Below are 24,319 nucleotides of genomic sequence, written 5' to 3'. Positions count from 1 at the left end.
CAACTTTTATTTGAATTTGCATTACATTTTTAGGCCTAGTATGCAAAAAAGAAGTCTTGCAACCAGTAATATCTATTTCCATTTCTTAATCTATTAATTTATGTTTTTTTATTTATTTCCCCTATCATTAACTTTAAACATTAAATTGACTGCATTCCAGGCTGCTCAGATCTCAGAGTTAAGAGCCAGCACTTGATGAAGGGTTAAAAATAGCTAGTGAGAAGTGCTTGACAAGCAAATCTGCCCGGGGAGTTATCTGGAGAGCCAGAACAAATGCCTGAAATGGAATTTGAATCCTCTTAATCCCCTTATATGTTGAATTGGACTGCAACTCAGCATTCAGGAGAAAAAAAGGCTTTTCCTGATAGCACCTTTCAAAATCCTCTCACTGTAACCACAGGTAATCTGAGCAAAAATTATTCAGTATCCTTGTGGCTGAGTCTCCAACAGAATCAGGTACAAAATCACTGTTGTAATGATTGATATTTTGGAACCTTTGTTTCCCTTTGTATGATAAATAATTGCAGCATTCCAGAATACTGGAATTTCTGGGAAAAACTGTTGTATCTGATTTAAGGACAATTTAGCATTTGAGACAGCAGTACTAAAATACTGCTGTGCCTTAGAACTTCAGCTGGGAGAGAATAAATAAGAAACAAAGCAGGGGAAGAGACTTGGAAGACAAGAAGGAGGAGGAAACATGAGAAAAAGTAAAGTTGAGTTTTTTTTACCTGGTCACTGGGCTCCAGTTTCTTTCCTTTCAGGAACCATTCTACTGGGATTCCCTCATAAGAGAGTTCGCAATCGAAGGTTGCTGATTCCCCAGCTGTCACTGTTACATCCTTGAGAGGTCTCAGCAAGCCAATTACTCGAGCTTGGTAAGGAGAAGACATAATTTTTAGATTAGTCACTTCTACCCAAGAGAGAGCTGCTGCCCTTACGTACTAATCTCCATGGTGGCTTCCCTCAAGAGAGCCAGACATCGCAATGCTGCTCTTTAAATTCCCTAAATAGAAGAGGCCACCCTGGCTCCTTAGGGGAGGGCTGGTCACCTACAATTTCCTATTTGCAGAGCATGTTTCTTTAAATTGAACAAGGTCAGCAGGAAAGTTGCTCTGCATCTGTCTCCTTGCCAAGCCTTGCATGCCTGTTGCTAGATAAGGCATGTGTTTCCAAAATAGCGAGGGCTAGGATTGGAGTAGGAAACAAGTGGTCTTCAACTGTGTAGTCTGTCCCTGTCCATCAAGCTCTTAACCCTATCCCCAGATGTCACTGTTATCCTATCCTTTCCAGCTAACGTGACACTTCGATGCAGCACAGCCTTTGCTTGCAATATTTGATTTCATAACAGCATATATGATGCCAGACCATCAAGCAACCTTCAAGGCCATCTCCTTAATTTTATTTTTCCTATGTGAATAAATTATATGTAAGTTTAAAAACACATAGGATATTCCTTAACAAAAAAATTTAAGACAACCTGAGTAGCTAATCCCTTAGTTGCTGTTTTGGAAAGGATTGCTGAGGATTCAATACAGTCTAGAGATTTGCCACCCATTCCAAAGAGGCAGTGAGTACCATGTTTTCACTTAATTAATCAATTAATTACAGTTTAAAAGACACTCACGTTTCACTCGAAGGTGAGCACCAGACTTGGCATTTGCTGCTTGAAAATCTACTCCACCAGCTTGATCTAAGCGTACATTGTACAGTGTAAGGAAGTGCTTTTTTCCTTCCTCCTTGATTTCACATTCCTGCAAAAACAGAATTGAAATAGTTTTTTCTTTTTAGTATCTTTTTTGTACTACTCACCAAAAGAGCACCTCCTCCTTATACCATGAATCTGTTTTCTTCTACTCCATTCACAACTCTTGGGCCCATGTGAAATATACCCTATAAACACTCACTCACAGGTCTTTCCTTTCAAATCCTCTTCTTAATACAGTTGGAAAGAAAGGGGAAGAGGCAACATTTCTGTGCTGACTGAGTAGCCAATATAGTAATATATATGTAAAACAGTCAGAGACCTAGGTCCCCCACGGGAGCTAGAATTTGCTAAGCTTGTGCTGTGATCTTTCCTGAGAAAACCTTTCATTCTTTTATTGAGACCGTGATTTTCATGACACTTCCAATCTTTCTGTATTATTCACATTTATGCCATTACATAGAAGCCAGATTATTTCCTACTGTGATTGTAGTTTTAGTTTATTTTCCAGATCTTTCCAACAAGGAGTTTATAATATTTGATTAAGCTCTATACCATTTTACTCCAACTTTAGCTGTCACAGAAATGCCAAAGAGTTTGGAAATGTGATCTACATCTATTTAAATCAAATATAACTCAAAACCCACAAGAAAAACCATGAAATGTGATGTTTGTGTTTTTAAATGCCATTGTGTTTAAGTGAATTCCTCAAGGTCTTTGCACTTTGGATACATGATTGTTAGGTATTGTTAGCAACAGAGAATGTATCATTTTATGTAAAAATCATTCCTTATTTAGCTATTTTAGATTACATTTGTACTACATTTAAAACATTATTAATTAAAAAACCCACTATTTTTAATGTAGCGACTGGTCCTGAAAGCAGAAAATCAAATTTAGTTTCTGCAGTCACCTTCCCTCATACTCCACTTCCCTGGAAAGTGTTGAGACACACATAAAAAATATAATGAAATATTTGCTTACAGCTGATTCAGTCAGAGGTTCTCCTTTTAGCTTCCAATTGCCATGGACACCCTCCTCAGAGATTTCAATATCAAAACGGGCAGTTTCTGTCTCAATCACCTCCACGCTGTACAGTGGTCGCACAATCTCAATATCCCGGTCTGGAGAAGAAAAACACAATTGACTCCCTCAGTTTTTAGCAGATCCCAAAAGACTTCTACAGAGCAGCTCATTAAAATGGCCATATACCTTCAATATCGAGTTTAGCAGAGGTTTGGTCAGTACCACAGTCACAAGTGTACTGTCCAATGTCTTTCTTCAAAGCTTTCTTGAGAATAAGGATTCTCTTTTTGCCATCTGCCTTAATAACGACATTCTTTGATGCAGTAATTGGCTTGCCATCCTTCATCCATTTCACTGGGGCATCTGCTTTGCTGATTTCACATTGTAAGATTACTTCATCTTTCTCCACAGCAGTGTAATCCTGCAGCTTCCCAGTGAAATAAGGGTCTCCCTCTGCAAGCAAAAGTTAAGATATATTTCAGTCTGAAGTTTTAGTCTTCTAGAAAGAACAACTAGTTTCTACCATAAAATATATTTCCTGTTTATATCCCACAAGAAGGATTAAATATAGTCCTTTTTCACAGTTCTGTTACAAAAAAGAAAACAATCAACACCTAATAAATTATTCAGGGCATTACTAATATTACTGAAAACGTTCTTTTGATGCTCCAGGAGTTTTAGAGCACTGCTTTAAGTATGTACTTACTAACTTTGCAACTTTGCATAAAATTTTAAAGTTATTGTAATTATCCTTCTTAAATAGGTAAATGGAGACCCAAGGAAGAAAAGCAAATTGTTAGATTTTCAAAATCATAATTTAGATTTAGGCCAACCCCAAGACCTTCTTATTACTAATTTTTATTAATAAAACTCTTCTGATAATATACATCAGGTAAATTTTTTTGGGTACTCTTACCAAGAACAGTGAGTTTAGCTTCTGAGGATTTGCCCATAGCTTCCACTTTTATCTGAGAAGTATCATCAATAGTAAGATCTTTGATTGTGAGTGTATGGAATTTGCCATCATCTGTCATTGAAACCACTTTGCTGGTATGTAATCGTTGGTCATTCTTGAACCAGACCACAGTGATGTTTTCATGGGAGAGTTCCACAGTGAACTCTGCAGTTTCTCTCTCCTTCTTTGTTACATCCTTGAGAGGAGTGATGAATTTCAGGCGGATGCCTATAACAACATAATGTGTCATAATGTTATCAATAGAAACCATGCAAGTATATCATGCAAAACTTTCCTAGAAAGACAAAGTCTAACAAACCTTCAATAATTAGCTTGGCACTTGTTCTTTTATCCTCAGCTTCAAATGTGTATTTTACTTCATCCTCAAAGGCAACAGATTTAATAATCAGAGCATGCTTTGTTCCGTCTGAAATGATTTCGAATCTTTCATCAGGAGTGATCTCTTCTGTTCCTTTCAACCAGCGGAAAGTCTTGGGCTCTCTGGATACCTCACATTCAAACTTAGCTTCATCCTTCTCAAAGACCTTCACATCACTTAGTGGAGTGATGAAGATAAGAGGCAGTTCTGAAATCAAAGAAGAGCTCTTTCAGATCAGTTCATACAGTGCTTTCTGATGCTAGATTTGTTCTGATGCCCTGAAATACACATGGAAATGTTGGCCAAGTGCAGACTGTACCTTTCACTTTCAGATTAGCAGCACTTTTAGCATTGGCAGCTTGGAAAGACACCTCTCCAGTCATATCAAGGTTACAGTTATGAAGGACAAGAATGTGCTTCTTCCCATCTTCAATGATTTCACAGTCCTGGTGATAAAGAAACACACAGCCCACCCCAAATATTAATATTCTATGAAACCACTAAGAAAACACTATTATTAATAATGTTTTTCTACTGGAAATTATGGTCTAAAAATAAAGAAGAATCCTTACAGGTGAAGGTGTTAGGGTTTCTCCTTTTAGCTTCCATACAGGATGGACATCAGGCTCAGAAATTTCAATTTCAAAGCGTGCTGTTTCACCAACAAATACTTCCACTCCATACAGTGGGCGCTCCACTTTAATTAAGCGAGCTAAAAAAAAAACCAAACCAAAAGTTTGCATCTGTTTACTCACAAATTTTATACCATAGAAATGTAATACTGGAAAGCACCTTAAGTCTCTCCTTTTTCTTTCTTTTGGGCATTCAAATGCTACGACCAGTAAATGTTTATCTAAGCTCTTCCTAAAAAGCATCAAGGGCAGTCTACAACCTCCTTCTATGTCGAAAAATTTAGTTATTTTTGGTAAGAATATTTTTTGTAATAATTTACCCAGATATTTGTTACAGTGAACTAAACTGTTTTTATTTCCTGATGGTAACTGGACACAGAGAGTAACTCTCCCCAGCAATAATCAGATACGTTGTCTCTTGCAATCACTGTTAATACCTTTAAATCTACATATTTCAGCCATTCATCATAACAGTCTGCTTTTCACAGGTACATTTTTGGTCTTGCTTTCTGGGGAGCGTCTGTCTGTCTACACTGGTTTACAAAGGTTTTGCTATTTTCCCTTAGTGAAGACATGATTACTTACACTCCACGCTGATATTGGCACTTGTCTTGTCAGTTCCACAGTCACACTCATAAACACCTTTGTCACTCTCTGCAGCCTTCTTGATCTTCAGGATACGGCGCAAGCCATCCGTTTTTATGGAAATTCTGTTGGAAGCTATTAGTTCTTCACCATCTTTGTACCATTTTACTGGCACATCTTTGCTAAGTTCACACTCCAGAGTAATATCATCTTTCTCTACAGCACTGTAGTCTTGTAATTTCACAGTGAAATATGGATCGGCCTCTACAAAAGCCAGTGGATAAGATAAATTAGTTATACAAATATAGTAAAATGTCAATATTTTGTCACTTTCCACTTATAAAAATGGTTAATATTTATTCTCTTCCAGATTTTAAATTATTTATGCCATTACCTAAGACTTTCAGGTTGGCTTGTGTGTTCATGTCCTTGACTACGGCCTTTATTTCTGAGATATCATCAAGTGTTACTTCTCTCATTTCTAGTTTATGGACTTTGCCTTCTGAAGTAATCAAAACTGTTCTGCTTGTGTGAAGTCTCTTGTCATTTTTGAACCATTTCACAGGCATGTCTTCATGAGAAAGCTCAAACTGAAAGTGGGCTGTTTCCCCCTCTTTCACTGTTTGATCCTGCAGAGGTGATATGAACTTCAGCCTCACACCTGTAATGCAGACACATAAACACAATCAGAAAAAAGGCTAATGTAGTCCTGAAAGATATATTCTTTATCTTTTTTTTTTTGTGTTCTTTTTTTCATGAGAAAATACTTGCCTTCCACAAACAGTCTTGCTGTGCTCTTTTTGCCATCAACTTCAGCAGTGTACTCTCCCTCATCATCAAACTGCGAATCATTGATAACAAGAATGTGCTTCTTTCCATCTGCAATGATGTCAAATTTTTCTCCAACCTTGATTATATCAGTGCCCTTAGACCATATAACATTGGCCTCTCTGGTAAGGACACACTCAAACCTTGCTTGGCGCTTCTCAGGAACAGTGACATCTTTCAGGGGCACAGCGAAGTCCAGTTCGATTTCTGGAAGCAAAAGACAACACAGCATTTGTAACGAGCTCCATGTGAACTCTGTCTAAGCTGGTGTCACACCCTGTGGGGCACTGTACCTTTTACTGTCAGGATGGCTGTGGTGACAGCATTCAGGGCCTGGTAAAGGACTTCACCAGCTTGCTCCAACTTGACTTTGTGTAAGGTTAGGAAGCGTTTTCCTCCTTCAGCTTTGATTTCACACGTCTGGAGAGATGACAGACTTGGTTAAATACAAATACCAACATAATGCAAATGCCTTGCTGCTATGTATGTGCTTTTAATAAAGTGATTTTCTTTAACATTGTATACACAGTAAAGAGTCAGGTAGAATGAAGCTGCTTTTCAAGGAAAGTTAATACTTTGACTCAATAATTAAAATATGAGTACATTTCTTCAGCATTCCACAGAATTTTTCAGAATGTCAGAATCATTCCCACAATGTATGTAGCATACTTCTATTATTGCTTGAATTATGTGCTGTAATACCTTAAGAAAATGAAGGTCTTCAAAACTTAGCTTTTATAAAATATAATCCTTACTTAGAGAATCAGTTTTTTTGAATCATATATTCTGGACTGAATAGCAATGACAAGTCTTAACATAAAGATAAGATTCAAGGAACCCGTTCACAGTATTTAATTTAAATAAATTGTGTTTTAAAATTCAAGGATGCTTACAGGTGAAGGTCTCAGGACTTCTCCTTTCAGCTTCCATTCACCAGGAATATCATCTTCAGATATTTCTGTATCAAAGCTTGCTGTTTCCTTCTCATAAACTGTAACATCCTCTAATGGCTTCAGAAGCTCAACTTCACGTTCTACAAAGCACAAAAAACCACATGTATTATTAGATCATGTTTTGATAGAGCTTTATAATAATTCAGGTTACCTTTAATGTTTGTTCATTTAGATGTTTTTCAACACTGGCCTACAAGATAATGAAATATAATCCAAATAAAAGGTTCCTTACCACCAAGGGTCAGTTTAGCTGGGTATCTGCGACCTTCAACTTCCACTGCATATTCTCCAATATCAGCAGGACCAGCATTCTTGATTTTCAGGAAAATTTTATTTCCTTCTTTCAAGATTTCTGTCTTGTCAGTGGGTTCAGCAGGGATTTCCTCATCTCCTTTGAACCATTTAATGTTTGGTGTATCCTTGACAATGTCACAGCTGAAAGTAGCTGTTCCTTTTGGTTTCACATGCTGGTCTCTTATGGGTTTTACTAACCAGTCCCTTATAACTTCTGCACAACAAAAAGTTACACAAGAAAACAGCTTAGCAGACTTTTATCACAAACAGACGTGTCATAAAAAAGAAGAATATAGAGAACTAAGAGATTTTGTACTACAAGCTTTGAATAGCTGTAAAAATCTTATCTGTCCACGTATACTGTAAGACAATGAGAAAAGGTTTTCATAATTTTGAAGCAGCCCAAATATCCTCGAGAAAAAAAAAACCCATGATTTTTGTTACTTACCTACTACCTTAACACAAGATGAGCATGACAGTTCAGAGTCTTCCACGGTAACAGTGTAAGTGCCAGCATCAGCATCATCCGAATCCGTGACTGTGAGGGAATGTGACAAACCAATAACACCCAGAGCAAACTTCCCAGGCTTGGCTTTGATGATTTTACCATCCTTTCTCCAGACCACATTTCTTTCTTTGTTAAGCTCACAAGTTAAGTACAGTGGCTGGGTTTTAATGACAGTCACTTCTTCTTCAAGGGTTTTCACAAACCGCACTGGGAGTTCTGTGGGAAACAAATTATTTTGATTTGTCTCTTTTATACATAAAACATGTGATGCAGAAATACCTTATATAATATGTGTAGTGACTAAGGGAAACAAAAGCATGCATCTACCAACTACTGCAAAATTACAAAGCACCAGTTCTAGTTTGAGAAGTGGCTAGCTTATTGATAAATTCAAAATAGGGAGTACCTTCAACAATAAGTTTGGCTGTAGAGGTCTTCTCTTTGTTCCCCAGTTTTAATACACAAGTATATTCACCAGCATCAGACAGCTGGACATCAATAATATGCAGCTTCCTATCTTTGCCGTCAGCAATAAACTTGTGTTTTGGGCTCTCTCGGATATTGCTTCCATCTTTCATCCAGCTGGTAATTGCAGTGGATGGTGAAATTAGGACTTCAAAGATTGCAGAAGACCCAACAGACTCAGCTTCCTTTAGCACTATATCTTTCATCTCCTTGACAAACTTCAGTGGTACAGCCTTGAGTTGGTAAGTAAATGGAGGCTCTTCAGGCGGTTTTTCACCACCACTGCCTGGCCTGAGTTTCCTTCTTTCTGCATCTGCTGGTGAAGGTGTCTTCTTGGCTGTAATTCAGATTCAGAAATTAATAAACTAACCTTGATTAATTGCTTTTGATTGTAGGCTGTGCTGATTTTGTTGGGGGAGATTTAACAGTCTTCTAAGTAGCTAGTAGGGGGCTATGTTTTGGATTTGTGTTGAGAGCAGTCTTAATAATACAGAGATATTTTGGTGATTGCTGAGAGGCTCTTGTAGAGCTAAGGCCTTTTCTGCTCTCATACAGCCCCACCACTGAGCAGGCTGGGAGTTCACAAGAAATTGGGAAGTGATACAGCCAAGAAAGCTGATCCCAACTGACCAAAGTGATATCCTACACCACATGGTGTTATGTTCAGTATATAAAGCAGGGAAAGAAGAAGGTGGGGGGAGGAGGGGGGGTGTTCAGATTTATGACATTTGCCCTTCAAGGGATGGAAGGACATCCTGCTGTCCTGCCTATGGGTGAATATCCCATATTATATCCCATGAATATCCCATATCCCATGAACACATCCCTGCTCATGGGAAGCAGAGAGTGAATTCCTTACCTTGCTTTGCTTGTGTGCTCTGTTTTTGCTTAACCCGTGAGTTTTCTCACTTTTACCCTTCTTATTCTTTCCTCCTTCCCACCAGAAGGGAGTGAGTGAGTTGCTGTTTGGGGCCTAATTGCCAGCTGGAGTTAGACCATGACAAGGTAATGCTTGTAATATCCTACCTTTGACTGGACTGATACCCTTCGGAGATTCTTCCTTTGGTGGCTTGGCCTCTGAAGTAGAACAGCAAGATTATTAGAAATGTAGTTAAATAAACATACTTACTAAAACTAAGACAAGTATTTATTTTATAGATCAGATTTTTTCTTTCTTTAGTTACCTACATGTAAAAGGGGAGGAAAGGATATAAAAATATCTCTATTTTTATAGAGTGTATACTGTCTATATCTCAATAGTAAGTTCAATATCCTGAAGTATGGGAATGACCTATTCAGCAGTAGAGCCTAACAGGCAACTTAAAAACTGCTATTTCCTTATTGTGGTGTCCTGCCCATAATTTGTAAAATTCTCTAATTCCTTGATAATTAATTAAAATTATGAATTATCAAGGAATTATTAAAATTCCTTGATATTTAATCAAGGAATGCCTATTAAAGGATGCCTATTAAAATTATATGAGGTTGTCTTTTTTTTAAAAAACCCACACACTTTTACTAATGAACACCACACAAATATAAGCTGTGTAAATTAAATATGTTTCAGGACAATGCAGAACTTTTACAAGTGAGGGATGTCCTATAAGTAACCTAATTTGCGATGAATCATTACAGACTTCTGAAAATATTACCTGTGCTATGAGGCCTCTGATTACCTTTTATATGGGAAATATGAAAGATACTTTTAATGGGAGAATGATATGAATGAAATGCAGGACAGATTTTGTTGCAGTGGATGGAAAAATGAATACTAGGAAAAAAGTGTGAGTTTTCCTGGGAAGACAATGGCACACAGAACGATTCATGAAGTCTCAGAAAAGAGTAAGACTAAGACAATGAACAGTGATCACACAGCTGTGTGTACAGACAGGTAAGACAAACATGTGAAGAGTGGTTGAATGCCAGTAAAGTCAGCTGACAGACTTGATGGAATTGCAAATGGTGTTACTGAAACACAATGGCAGGTGGCACTCTCCTGAAGCAAATGGTACAAGCACTTCGTGGAAGAATTTGGCATCAGTCTTCCTCACCTCGCTTTGCACGAGACTTTGCTGGAACATCCAGAGCCTCATGTGATTCTCCAGGTGCATCCAAATTCTTATTTTCACTCTCAAGTCTAGTGGCCTGCTCAGTCAGGTGAGCAGGTTCTGACTTCTGGTATTCTTTCTCTCCTTCTGCTTTCTTTGAAGTTATTGCCTTACCTATGCTTGAGGAATGAGTATCTTCTCCATTTGCAAGGATCCCTTTGCTTGATGATACTTTGTCTATGAGCTTTCCCCTCTCTTTTTTCATGGTACCAGATGTGCTTTCTCCAATGCCATGTTCAGGTGATGCTTTTTCATCGGATATACCTTCTGTAGATTGCTTTTCTTCAATTTTACCTTTTCTGCTTTTGTTAGCCAGAGTTTCTTTATGTTCATCCGGAATGGTATGAACTTCTTGAATTTGTTTTTCATCTTGACTTTGCGGTGGCTGAATAGCAACTTTCTTTACTGACTCAGATATGATTCCCTTTTGATGTTCTCCTGTGGAAACTTCACTTTCCATTCCTCCTGTAATCACTGTATCAAATTCTTTTTTCACAGGCAGACTTTCAGGGGTGTTTGACAGTCTAATTTCACCTTTTAGGTGGGTGCTGAAGATAGTTTTTTCTTCCTTCTCTGGTAAAATCTTCTTGCCTGTCTTTTTATCACTTAGGAGTGCTTTCTCAGTCAACAATTGTCCTAAACTCTCCTCATAATGAGGTTCTTTCTCTGTAGAGCATTTTTCTCTCACTTTAATTTCTATTTCTTCTGACTTAAGAACAGATGGTTTAAAGACGGTGTGAGGTTTTTCTCCAGGAACCTCCTCATCTTCAGTAGGGTGTTCTAGGTCAACATCTTTTCTCAATTCTGGCTGAGTCTCCTCAGACAGGTCTAAGGAATGTACTTCTGCTGATGTAAAATCCAGATTCTTATCTTTCTCATCACCTTGAATATCTTCAATTTTCTTTGCTTCTTTGTTAAGACTCCTATCTATAGCAATGTCAGGTACTGTGCTACCAGATTGCTTCAGCCTCTGAATGTTACCTTGTATGCCATGTCCCTTCATGGATTCACTAAGAGGAATTTCATCTTTCTCCTGAGTAAAAACTCCTCTCTCATTTTCATTTCTAAGCTGAGAAGTTTCAGCTATGTCTGCCTCTATGATATCCTGTACAAAAGAAGTTTTATCCTTAATATGAAATTTTTCAGGTTGCAAACCTTTTTTTGTTTTTTTCTCTTTTCCTAGAAGTCCTTTCTGGTCCCTAGGCTGATCTGGCTTTCTGGGTTTAGGTACACAAGTTGATTCAATTTCTTCTTTTTCATGGCTGGGAATCTCTCCTTCATGAAGAACACTAAGCTTTTCAGAGACCTTCTCTATGGCATCCTCCTTTTGAACAAGCAATTTAATTTCATCTTCCTTTTCTTCTCCAGAATCTCTTTCCACTTGTTCAGATGTTATAGAAATCAATTTCACTTCCTCATCAGGCAGTGGCAGTTCCCCCTTTGAGTAAGTAATGTGATGATCCATTTCAACTTTTAATTTCTCACCTGTAAGAGCAGTCTTTCCTGAAACTACAGGTGTCATTCCTGGTTCCTCTTCCTCAGAAGCCAGGACAAAATATTTAAGAGATACTTTCTCCTGCTCCTCTGTCTCTGAATTCAGTATTTCACCAGCTGTTTCCACTGAGATTTTATACTCAAGTGGCTCTATGGCCGGAACTGTCTCCTTAGGACTTACTTTCCCTTTTACATGCAAGCTTTTTTCAGCTGAAATCTTCTTCAACACAATTGACTCAGGCTTTTCTTCTTCCACTGGGGGCATTTTATCTCTATGTTTTAGTACAGATGGTGCATCAGGCTTTTCTGCAGGTTTCATAGGTAATTTAGAGAGTAAAAATCCATAAGAATAAGAATCAGGAACAATACATTTAAGACAAATTTTACAAATATACCTGAAAAAAAATGAACATAGAACACTTCTTCTCCACACAACAGAAACTTAAAACACAACCACAAAACAAAGGTAAGAACAGCACACATGAACAGGAAACCTAAGTAAACCACTCTTAGCAGTGTCTCGTTAGACATTGTTAAAATCCAGTGTAGGTTAAAAGTAGCAGAAATGACAGCTATCTGGTCACTGACACAAAACAGGTTAATTGTGCCACTGCAGACTGCATCACCAGATCAATGGCCAAGAGACATTAATGATTTGGTTTCTCAAATGCCCAAGATCTGCTGCAACATGAGGCCCTTTGAATGGTGGGCAAGCAGAATGGACATCAGCTCTGCTGGTGGAGCACAGTGTTTCAGTTCTCTGAGTGTTTCAGAGGAAATGGAACCATCTCAGCTCTTTTTGTTTTTCTCACAGCAAGCTTTGTTCCAGGGTCCTAAGCATAGCAGACAGAAGTAGCAATACTCTAATTCTTCAACATAACTGTCGTTTTTTCTCAGGGCTTCAAGGACAAATCAAAAGTGGGAAACCAAACAACACAACAATTATTTAGAAACATGTAACTTCTCTTTGTCTGCACAGAAAAGACAAGATGCAATTCACATAACACATATCACGACATGAGGAACATCAAGAAAACAACAAAATACGCAAATTTCATAGTAGGACAACAAATAAAGACACATATATTACTATCCAGACAAAAGAACACAGATTGGTCTCCATAGTATACCAGTTTTTGTTTTAAATTAGGTGGCAGTACCTAGAATAACAAATACTTGAATGGGACCTCAAATCTTCCTGTAATGAATGAGTTATTGTACAGCTCTTCCCTCTTTTTATACTGAAAGTATTTATGTATGTCAGAGAAAAACCTTCTAAATAGCATAGAATACATATAAATACCTGCTTTCTTTCCAACAACTGGAGCTGTCACTGGAGCAGTAACAGTGGGTTCTTCAGCCGGTTTTGGAGATTTTATAGCTGCATGGGAGAAAAAAGTTTTAATACATTACTTTAAGTATGATATTCTTTAAAATGTTTTGTAGATGGTAGGAAAGTTCTATTCTTCTTAATTCTAAAGGCCTTTGTGTGGACACTTTTAGTATTCTGCTGCACAAGGTGCTGAGTTATGTTGTCAAAGATGTGCTTTTGCCAAGAAAGGTTGGACCAGATTACGCGTGAAGTCACCTTCCAACCTGGTATTCTATGATTCTATGAACGTCCTTTAGAAAGATATCCCTGAATGGAAAATACTAGACACACAAGAGAGGCTTCACCAGTATTCACAACTAAAGAATTCTTACCTACTACAGGTTTAGGTTCAGGCCCAGGAACTGGGACAGATGCTTGCTTAGTTTCTGCCATTTCAAACACAGAAATTACAAGTAGGTTAGTTTACATTTTTTTTGCAAACACATTGAGCATTAGAAATTAGGATAAACAACGCACAGAGAGCTAAATGAAGACAGAATTCATTGGTTTCTATTTTATTTTGCCAAAAAGCAAGAAATTATCTAGAGATTAACTCTTGTAAAGCAAGATTGTACACAATGAAAAAAGATGACTTTTTCAAGCATTGAAGAATAAAGACAACAAGAAATCCAGAAGACTGCAAAATGGTTAATGAGGACACAGTAGTCGTGACAGACTGGAGGACAGTAATGCATTATGTTAATGCAGCATGATATTCAGCACTGAATATTGTTTAGTTGCTGTAGTAAGGAAAAAGAGCACCACACATCTGTACCTTTTGTTGGTTCAAGCACAGGTTTCTCCTCTTTTTTTATGGCAGGTATCTCAGTTTTCTTTGTAGGAACTTCTGGGACTTTAAAATAATATTTTTATTTTGTAAGATATATTAAAACACCTTAAATCCCTAAATAGAATACCCTCAAGTGTATTTAAAAGTTTTCATTTTTTTTACATGTAAACAGTTTCAGATGTTCATAACGTTTAGGAACATACATTTCTTAGAGTAAGATTTGAGTAAATTAGAAACTATAAATGGGTAAAAGGACACATATTTGTAAAATGTTACCTAAAAAAATGCTTGGATTAACTGTTTTGCTGTAGTTATGTTTTTCTCAGTATTATATAAAATATTTTAAAAGCTCTTTTCTATACACAATGAGAATTGAGAAACAATCCCAAAATACAGAATTCAGACCCAAATGTGAATGTCAAACTTGGTTGTGCATCCAGGCAAGCCTTAAACTGCACAATTAGGCCAATGCAAGCTATCTTTTAAGACACCATTTTCATTCTTGAACTTAAGAAAACACTACTTAATAGTAGGATTAAAAAAAAAAAATATATTTCAATATATATATTTGATAGTAATCTAGTACCTTCAGGTTTCTTAATTTTTTCTATTGGTGTAGGTACTGGTTTAACTTCTGGTTTAGGCTCTTTTTCTGGTTTAGGTTCTTCCTCTTCAGGTTTCTTTTTAAGAACTTCAAAAGAAAAGAAATCTCAGTTTTTAAAGCACAGGCAAACAAAAGAATAAGACATTGAACAAGACAAAGATTAAAACATCAATCATAAAGAAACCAGAAAATAATATATATAGCTCAATAGAAACGGAAGATTTGTGTTACTATTCAAGATACTATTCTGAAAGTATTTTAAAATTCAAGTCATCTAAGGAAAAAAGACATTTATATTAAGAGCAGTCCATTTGAGAGAAAAGATTTTAACTTTTTTTAAATGTAATTTTAATGTAAATCCTCAAGTATTGTATTTGGAAAGCTCAAATTTATATAATGTCTGTTTTCCATTTCATTGATTTCACTTGATTTTGTCATCTCAGTTCTCCATCTTGGGTATGTAGTGACACTCTCATTTGAAAAATGGACTATTATATTTTTTTTTACGTTGTCTGAAATTTAAAGGTACAAGGTACACAAGCATGAATCATCCCTCTGTGGTATTTCAAAGAGAATTGGAGCTAATGCTTCATCATTCTAAGCAACAGTTGAGCACAAAATGATTCAGAATGCTCCAGACTTTGCAGGAAACGGGATGGTGTCCAATAGTACCATGGGGTTCCATGATCTGTGTGGTACTTCTAAGAAAACCACAAAAGAGAATACATAGACTGCACATGTAACTTTAACAACATTTACACTGTGGGCAGTGGAAGACTCTCAAGTCTAGTATAAAGAGATAAGAAAAACAGAACAGAGAGCGATAGGGAACTAGATTTTCATTGTTCTGCTCTGTTTTCATTACAGATCCTTGGCATCTGAGAGACTTTCAGATGCCTTTCAGACCTTCCTCCCTGCAACTACAACTGCTTTTCCCAAGAAACAGACATCAGATAGATTTATGCTGATCAATGTTAAAATGCAGGGTTTTAAAAACAGACCCAAGTTACTATACCTCTTTTCAAAACAACTTCTTCTTTTGGTGGGGGAGTAGGCTCAGGAATGACTTTCCGAGGTTTCTTTACAAGTCCAGGCACTTAAAAGAATATTATTCCAGATTTTATTATAAGTTCATAACAGCAGTAAGAGTTAACCAACAGCTAGCATGTCCAAACACACAAATCAAACACTAGTCCACTACTGAATATTAAAATTAGAGGTTAGACTGTTGCTATTGAAGCCAATAGTTTTAATATATTTTCTATATAATATGCATACATAATCTAAGCTTATGGATAAAGAGAAAGTTTTCATACAAATCAACGGAAGAGAAGTATGGTTTGAGAAAACTATAAAGGTTGCGTATTCAAGAATCATCATAATAACATTTTATTTCCTCGTTCTCTTTCACTACAGGCTTATGTTACATACCTATTCTTAAGAGCTGTCTGTCTGTGATATTCATAAGGATCCACTTTAATCTCTAAACATGGGACAGCATTAAGAATGAATGTCCACTGCTTATCTTACCTTAAACTCCAGTACATATGAATAATATAAAGGCATACCTGTGAAGTGGCTTGCTCAATACATTATTCATTCCCTTCTCTAGAAAGTATCCTCTCACAAAAATAAGTTACATTTCAGAAAAATAATAAACTAGTATGTTGAAACAATGGTGTATACATTTAAAGAGTATTTTATTTTTTATTTCTATCTAAGCAGAAAACCAAAGTGAGCACCTACACAAGTGATAAAACTCATAAAAACTCACTTTTCTGTGTTTCTGTCTCTTACATCTCACAGATTGCATGATGTATGATTAAAGTGGACATAAATATAACACAAACACATATGCCAAAGATGGGTATGCGTGTTGAGCATTCTAACATAGTGTTTTGATATATTTGAGCAAATTAAACAAGAAGATACTAAGAACTACGAATCTGGGGTCATGAGAGGATTATTTTAAGCTAGATTCTTAGATTAGCTAGGTACCTTTAGCAGGTGGAGGTTCCAATTTCGGAGGTTCACCAGGTTTTGCAGCCACAACTTTCTTCCTTGCCTCAGGAGCTTTAAAGAAAATTATTTGAATTTAACAACACATATTCAACTCCAAAAATAAAGGAGTGTTCTAAAAAATCCGAACACTTCATTAATAGTATTGATGTAAAGGAAGGAGAAAAGCTGCAAAGCTAAGATCCTTGCTGATTAACTGTTTAGAAAAAGTCAGATGGTCTGTAGGAAGCACAATTGATCTGAAATCTGTGATCATGTAACACCAACAAATTATTGCTGAGGATTCTTTTCATTTGTAAGAATATGTTAAAGAGAGAAGAATTATGTTAAGGATAGAAGAATGTGTTAACTTGATTAAAATGGTTTTAATAATTTTTTTACCTGTAATAATTGAAAAGAACCCATGTAAATGCTGATAAAAAATCATGATGGACTGAGCATTAGTGAGGCGCATCATTAAAATATAGTACATTAGAAAAGAAATAAAAAAGACACAAAATTATAATCTAAAAGCATGCTTTTCAAGGTTCATCAGTATAATTTTAAAAGATTGAGTTTCCACCACTATTTATAGCTTCAGATGATTATACCTTTCAGTAGATCTTTTGCCAGTTTAATATCTTCTGTTGGAGCAGGTGGCGGTGGTGGCTTTCGCTTTTCAGGGATCTTCTTTTCAGGTTGCGGCACTTTAAATAACATTAGGTAGATTTAGAATAAATTTCCTATGATGGTGGTTATGAGAAGAGCAGTGCAACCCTAAAGACCACCATTTTCCATTTTCAGTGAAGCCAGTGAAAAAATGTCATTGAATTAAATGGGAGCATGAAAGAGCCTTAGGTTACTGCTTTGAGGCATGCACACAATACAAATACCCAAGCTGACTTCAAAAAGCATTTTAGTAACATGAGAACAAAAGTAGAAAACCAAATGATGGGAAGACTCTTGTGGACAAGAAACAAAATGAAAGCATTTAAAATAATCTTCAGGTTGTACTTAGAGTTAAATGATCAGAAATAATTTCCAGAACACAACAATGGAAGAATCACAGAAAGACCTACAATGTAGAGGTGACCTACAAGACACAGGCACATGTGTGAAAAAGGAGAGAGCAAGAAAAATCTGCGCATGATGATGATGATGATGATGATGATGTAAGAAAGATGTGTGGCAGCCTCTAGGGAAGTACTTTGTATACCTTCAACTGGTAAGGCTTCTTCAACTTCTACAACTGGAATTTCTTCTGCTTCTTCAGGCTCAATCTCCTTTATGATTTCATATTCTTTAAAGAATATTGACAACTGGTGTAAGTTTTCAATAATAAGATTGTTTCACATGAACAGTCATACAGATATAACTAAAATCTACTTCAAGAGACACAGACAAATACATGTTACGATAAGTAATCATTCTATCTGTTACCTTTGCAGTTAATGCAAGATTTTGAAAACCACTTTCTTTCTAAGCATATGTGAAGCTTGTATGAAGGACAGAATTTTTTATGTATACAATATAAGCTAGACATTAAATTTTTGGATGAGTTATCATAACAGGAAAGAATAAAAATGTCAATGCTCTCAATCAATTCAAGATTATAGCAGCAACATAAATAATAATTTTTGAGAGAATTAGTGGAATTTAGTGGAAACTTCATATTATCTTTGAAAGAGACATATCCTGTGCAGGAGCATATATTTTACTTCCAAATATGAAGATATACTAACAGATGCAAGAAATATTGACTAGTACAATCTAAAATATGATGTGGACAACTTACAAACATCACATTGGGAGAAAAAGGAAAATAGCTATGTTAAAGCTTATACTCAGAAGAACGGGACAAAGGATTGTTCTTAGATAAAATCTAGGGTGGCACAAACCTTCACTTGGGAGTGATTCAGGTATTTTAGGAATAGGAACAGGTACTTTCTCCTCTGAGACAGGTTTCTTGGGTACCTCAGCCACTTAAAAAAAAATATTAGGTTTCTTTAATGTTTGTGTACATAAATGTACATATGAAACATAAAAAGACAAGAACATCTAGCACACAAAAAATCACAGTAACAGTGGCCATAACCATGAAAGACTGTGCTCCAGTCTTTCTCAAGACAGGCCACATTTAACTGACAAATTTTATAGACTCAGTTATGAATAAAGAAAGAAGAGAGTATAGAAAGTATTTATTCTCAGGAGATGCCTGCTGGCATATGTACCTTTGGTTGGAGGAAGCTCTGGTTTTTCTAATTGTGGCTTTTTAGGTGTTGTAAGAGGCACTTTCTCTTCTGGGACAGTTCTCTGTTGCACTTCAGTTTCTTTAAAGATATTAGTAAATTTTCATTTTTTTGAATATTAAGATACATATATACAAATAACAGTGAAAAGTGCAATGACTAAAAAGAGGAGAGCGTACAATACATGAAGAATAATAAATTTAAGCAGCAGATTATTCATCTGGGAATGTATCAGTGAAACAAGGGGAAAGGTATTCAGAGAAGAGAGATAAGGAGATGTTCAGTCACTGATATATGTACCTTTAACTGCAGGAACTTTATGTTTTTTAAGGACAGGCACAGGTTCTGGTACTTTTGGCACAGCAACAGGCTCTGGTTTCTTGGGCACAGCCACAGGTTTCTTGGGCACAGCCACAGGTTTCTCTGGCACAGCCACAGGTTTCTTTGGTACAGCCACAGGTTTCTTTGGTACAGCCACAGGCTTTGGAGGAATAACCACTGGCACCTCCTCTTCTGCCTCTTCCTCCTCAATCACCTCAGGCACTTTAGAGATATTAGATCTGTTTAGCTGACTGAGCTTAATGTTATGCACACAGACAAAATGACAGAATGCTGCTCTCGGCCCTCCCAGAGAGTGCAGGGGGGCAAAGAACACTGAGCCCTGCAGCACTGTGCAGGCCAGGGCAGGCTCTTGCAGGACACCACCCTATACCTTCAGCTGGAGAGACTTCTGGCTCTCCAGGCTCAGCAACTGCTGCCACCTCTTCGGCTGCTTCCACCTCCTCCTCCTCTTCCAGGACCTCAGCTGCAGGCATCTCAGGCACTTCAAAGATATTAGTACATTTCATTTTACACAGCTGAGAAGACATGGCAAGAAGGAACAACAGCCAGGGGACACAGACACAGAACATCACAGCAGCCAGCTCAGACCCTCACACACCAGGCAGCAGCACCCCTGTCCCAGCACACACAGCCTTGACAGGCCCAGTCAGGGAACAGAGAAAGGTCAGGAGAGGGTAGACAAGGCTTAGGAGAAGAGGATTCAGAGTACTCTGTGTTAGGTTATCCATGAGGACAGGTACCTCTGGGTGCTGGAAGCTCTGGTGCTTTGGCAGAGGGCACAGGTAGTTTTTCCTCACGAGCAGCCTTCCGGGGCACCTCGGGCGCTTCAAAGATATTAGTAGCAGTCAGTTTTGTACACACAACAGGAGGATGCACAGTGACATTAGACCGGAGATGCACTCACAAAGGAACCAAAGTGGTCTCACAGCATCAACCTCTCTCTCTCACTGGCTCACACACACAAACCCCCCCAGGGCACAGGCACAGAGTAGTGATGCCAGGTTGGTTCTCAGAGAAAACTGCTGGCTATGCATAGGCTTGAGGGTGAGGTGTGAATTAGAGTACTTAGCAGCTTTTCCTCTCTTGGAGGAGAGCCTTTCATTCTCAGCCCTGCTGGGATCTGTCTTTTTTCTAGGGGCAACCTCAGCCCACGATTTATCTGTCACCATTCTTCATGAACCTGCTGGTGCTTTACATTCAGCACTTTGGGCACTGACAGGATGAGGAATACAGCTTTTTCTCATTTTTCCCTATTTTTGTCCTTCTGTATATCCATTCTTTGCTTATGCTTTTCTCTTTTTTTTTTTTTTTGACTGATTTCCTTGTCCCAAGTACATGTCTTGCTTCAATTTTCATTTCACTGTAGCAACTTCAACAGCCTGTACAGTGCAATGAATTTTATAATGATTCTTTTTTATTATAAACCCTAAAAGGGTCAGCAATTTCTTTGACACTTTCTGTACGGTCACTTCTTATTGCATTTGAGCATTGCTGAGTAAAAGCTGGGTTTTTGCTTCAAAAGATTTATGTCTATTATATGCACTACCTGAGTCTGCCAGAAGAGTCACACAGACTTGCCTATTTAAGATAACAATTTAGGCAGTCATATGAAAAACTTGTGATTAATTGCTAAAATTATTCTTATTATTAACTTAAGATTAATTGTTAAAAGTTTTAATATCTACTGATTCAGAATAAGACACCCATATATAGTAAAATCAAAATACATTTTGAGTTGTTTATACAAAATGCTAAATTTTCAAATTCCTAACTGATATACAGCTCAGAATGTGGAAATTTCAGGAAATCACCAATGGACAGAACAACAAGAGACATCAGAAATAACATGTAAGACAATAAGGACAGTCTCATTTGGACTGATGCACAAAGCCACAGGTACCTCGAACTGCTGCTGGTTCTGGCTGTTTGGGCACAGTTACAGGTGTAGGCTCTTCCAGAGCACCTTTCTTGGGCACCTTGGGAACTTCAAAGATATTAGTGTATTTTAGTTTTGTGGGCACTGCAGATGGCTATGTAACAATAAAGCAACCAGTAGTAAATGCACAGAGTCCTTTTTGAGAAAGTGCTGTGGCCACATTCAGCCATCAGCTCTGCTTTGCTTCTGAACCGTGGAATGACCAGGGTGTCCAAGACACCCCACAGGAGATGGGAACTCTGTGTGTGGTCTTTGTTTCTTGGTCGGGGTGGAAATGTAGAAAATATGTCTGGCTTCTTAGTAACAAATGATCAGAGATTTATTTGTGGAATCCTAATGAATTTGTGTATCAGCCAATATAATTCATGACTACTTTGTCATTGTAACATGTTTTTTAGGAAATAGAATTTGATTTATCATCATCATATTTTTTCCCCCTATCAATTATTTCCATTCTTTACACCTCCTCTTAACTTTCTATGTTCCACAGTTTCATTCATTTTAATTCTACTGTAGAAATGGATATACTTCTTGTACTCATCTCTTTTTTTATTGATTCTATTAATGTGTTAATAAGAAAATCACTAGATATATCCAGTCCTTTGCTAGCAAAAATTCCTCATGTACATTTGCATTATCTTACTTTTAAAGAGGTAGAGAACTTATTCTGCTGCTGTCATCTATTAGAAGCTTCAGGGATGCAATGTTTTGCTTTTTAAACTTAAAGACTTATTTTCAGGCTCCTCTTCAGAAAAACAAGCTATTCTGTTTAAACTAAACAGTCAGTGAATGTTAATTCTTAAACTTTACTAAATGTTCAGTAAGCTAGAGATATTTTTTCAAGGAATTAAATCTAGTTTTTCTGCCATGTTTTTGACACTACACATTGTACTTCATATTTCTTAGGCTCCTATCTCTGATCACCATCAAAAGATTAGTTAAACTAAAGTCCAGAAGAACATGGGTTTTTTTTCTAATGATGATACTTTTAGTGACGTGTACCTTTGACTGGTGGTGGTTCTGGTTGTTTGGGTACTGCAACAGGCACCTTTTCTTGTGGGACAGCTTTCTTGGGCACCTTGAGCACTTTAAAGATATTAATTAATTAATTTCACAGTTAAATTAGTAGGAAGATCATAAGACTCAATCAAAGAGTTTAGATATTTCTAAGCACAGTAAAGTTCCTCTAGTGACTGGTTGGTTAGTCATGCACAAAGATTGGTCCAGGAGAGGTTAAGAGTCAAGGACAAACAACAAATCTTACACAAAAGAAGGGATATCAAATGAAAATATTAATCAATACAGTAAAATACAAAGCACCTCTCTCCAGAAGATATACCTTTAGCTTGAGGAGGTTCTGGTTTCTTTGGCACAGGCACAGGTTTCTTGGGCACAGCCACAGGTTTTGGGGGAACGACCACTGGCACCTCTTCCTCTGCCTCTTCCACCTCAATCACCTCAGGCACTTTAAAGAAATTAGACCCATTTACTTGACTGAGCTTACAGGAAACAGGCAGATGACAAAGCAGGAAAGGAGGAAAGTGAACACTTGATTGACTACCAGGGTGTCCTCTTCAGCCAATCACTCCTGCTTAAGGTGGACAAGCCACAAAGAGCCCAAGTAAGAGCTTACCGAGAGGGGAGTTTCTGGAAAACCCCACCCTCTCTTGTGGGGAGTGTGCAGACACACAGAGACACAAAATGACAGAATGCTGCTCTCAGCCCTCCCAGAGAGTGCAGGGGGGCAAAGAACACTGAGCCCTGCAGCACTGTGCAGGCCAGGGCAGGCTCTTGCAGGACACCACCCTATACCTTCAGCTGGAGAGACTTCTGGCTCTCCAGGCTCAGCAACTGCTGCCACCTCTTCGGCTGCTTCCACCTCCTCCTCCTCTTCCAGGACCTCAGCTGCAGGCATCTCAGGCACTTCAAAGATATTAGTACATTTCATTTTATACAGCTGAGAAGACATGGCAAGAAGGAACAACAGCCAGGGGACACAGACACAGAACATCACAGCAGCCAGCTCAGACCCTCACACACCAGGCAGCAGCACCCCTGTCCCAGCACACACAGCCTTGACAGGCCCAGTCAGGGAACAGAGAAAGGTCAGGAGAGGGTAGACAAGGCTTAGGAGAAGAGGATTCAGAGTACTCTGTGTTAGGTTATCCATGAGGACAGGTACCTCTGGGTGCTGGAAGCTCTGGTGCTTTGGCAGAGGGCACAGGTAGTTTTTCCTCACGAGCAGCCTTCCGGGGCACCTCGGGCGCTTCAAAGATATTAGTAGCAGTCAGTTTTGTACACACAACAGGAGGATGCACAGTGACATTAGACCGGAAATGCACTCACAAAGGAACCAAAGTGGTCTCACAGCATCAACCTCTCTCTCTCACTGGTTCACACACACAAACCCCCACAGGGCAGAAATTTCAGAATGAACAGAACAACAAAAGACATCAGAAATAACATGTAAGACAATAAGGACAGTCTCATTTGGACTGATGCACAAAGCCAGTACCTCGAACTGCTGCTGGTTCTGGCTGTTTGGGCACAGTTACAGGTGTAGGCTCTTCCAGAGCACCTTTCTTGGGCACCTTGGGAACTTCAAAGATATTAGTGTATTTTAGTTTTGTGGGCACTGCAGATGGCTATGTAACAATAAAGCAACCAGTAGTAAATGCACAGAGTCCTTTTTGAGAAAGTGCTGTGGTCACATTCAGCCATCAGCTCTGCTTTGCTTCTGAACTGTGGAATGACCAGGGTATCCAAGACACCCCACAGGAGATGGGAACTCTGTGTGTGGTCTTTGTTTCTTGGTCGGGGTGGAAATGTAGAAAATATGTCTGGCTTCTTAGTAACACATGATTAGAGATTTATTTGTGGAATTCTAATGTATTTGTCTATTAGCCATGTTTCATAAATGACTGTTTTCTGTGCTGGTTTAGTCAGTCATTGTCATATTTTTGCTTGCCCCTTTACTATTACTATTTTTATACTTCAGGTTGAATTCACCTATCATTTTCTATCTCTGCATTTTTCCCCTCTTCTTTAAATTCTAATATTTTCACTCTGTCATCCCCTGGCTTTCATTCTAATCAC

The 24,319-nt window shown here is 37.8% G+C and overlaps 1 protein-coding gene across 1 annotated transcript in view; it reads right to left on the bottom strand.

Annotated features, from left to right (window-relative positions):
- Window positions 1-24,319, bottom strand: part of TTN (titin) — a 235,050-nt gene that overhangs the window by 89,908 nt on the left and 120,823 nt on the right. Inside the window, 32 exon segments of the mRNA XM_064718447.1 lie at window positions 732-874; window positions 1,628-1,754; window positions 2,690-2,829; window positions 2,918-3,184; window positions 3,648-3,914; window positions 4,006-4,272; window positions 4,385-4,511; window positions 4,638-4,777; window positions 5,283-5,546; window positions 5,677-5,943; window positions 6,054-6,317; window positions 6,404-6,530; window positions 7,004-7,143; window positions 7,296-7,571; window positions 7,806-8,081; window positions 8,272-8,667; window positions 9,151-9,156; window positions 9,357-9,407; window positions 13,236-13,313; window positions 14,681-14,785; window positions 15,714-15,794; window positions 16,697-16,771; window positions 17,308-17,403; window positions 17,913-17,996; window positions 19,246-19,488; window positions 19,658-19,768; window positions 20,028-20,111; window positions 21,188-21,271; window positions 22,226-22,309; window positions 22,563-22,688; window positions 23,036-23,146; window positions 23,406-23,489. Of these exon segments, the coding sequence (XP_064574517.1) occupies window positions 732-874; window positions 1,628-1,754; window positions 2,690-2,829; window positions 2,918-3,184; window positions 3,648-3,914; window positions 4,006-4,272; window positions 4,385-4,511; window positions 4,638-4,777; window positions 5,283-5,546; window positions 5,677-5,943; window positions 6,054-6,317; window positions 6,404-6,530; window positions 7,004-7,143; window positions 7,296-7,571; window positions 7,806-8,081; window positions 8,272-8,667; window positions 9,151-9,156; window positions 9,357-9,407; window positions 13,236-13,313; window positions 14,681-14,785; window positions 15,714-15,794; window positions 16,697-16,771; window positions 17,308-17,403; window positions 17,913-17,996; window positions 19,246-19,488; window positions 19,658-19,768; window positions 20,028-20,111; window positions 21,188-21,271; window positions 22,226-22,309; window positions 22,563-22,688; window positions 23,036-23,146; window positions 23,406-23,489 (4,991 nt within the window).

This window comes from Zonotrichia leucophrys, chromosome 7 (genome assembly GCF_028769735.1).
Source record: "Zonotrichia leucophrys gambelii isolate GWCS_2022_RI chromosome 7, RI_Zleu_2.0, whole genome shotgun sequence".
NCBI classification, from domain to species: Eukaryota; Metazoa; Chordata; class Aves; order Passeriformes; family Passerellidae; genus Zonotrichia; species Zonotrichia leucophrys.
This window is presented reverse-complemented; position numbering and strand designations above follow the sequence as displayed.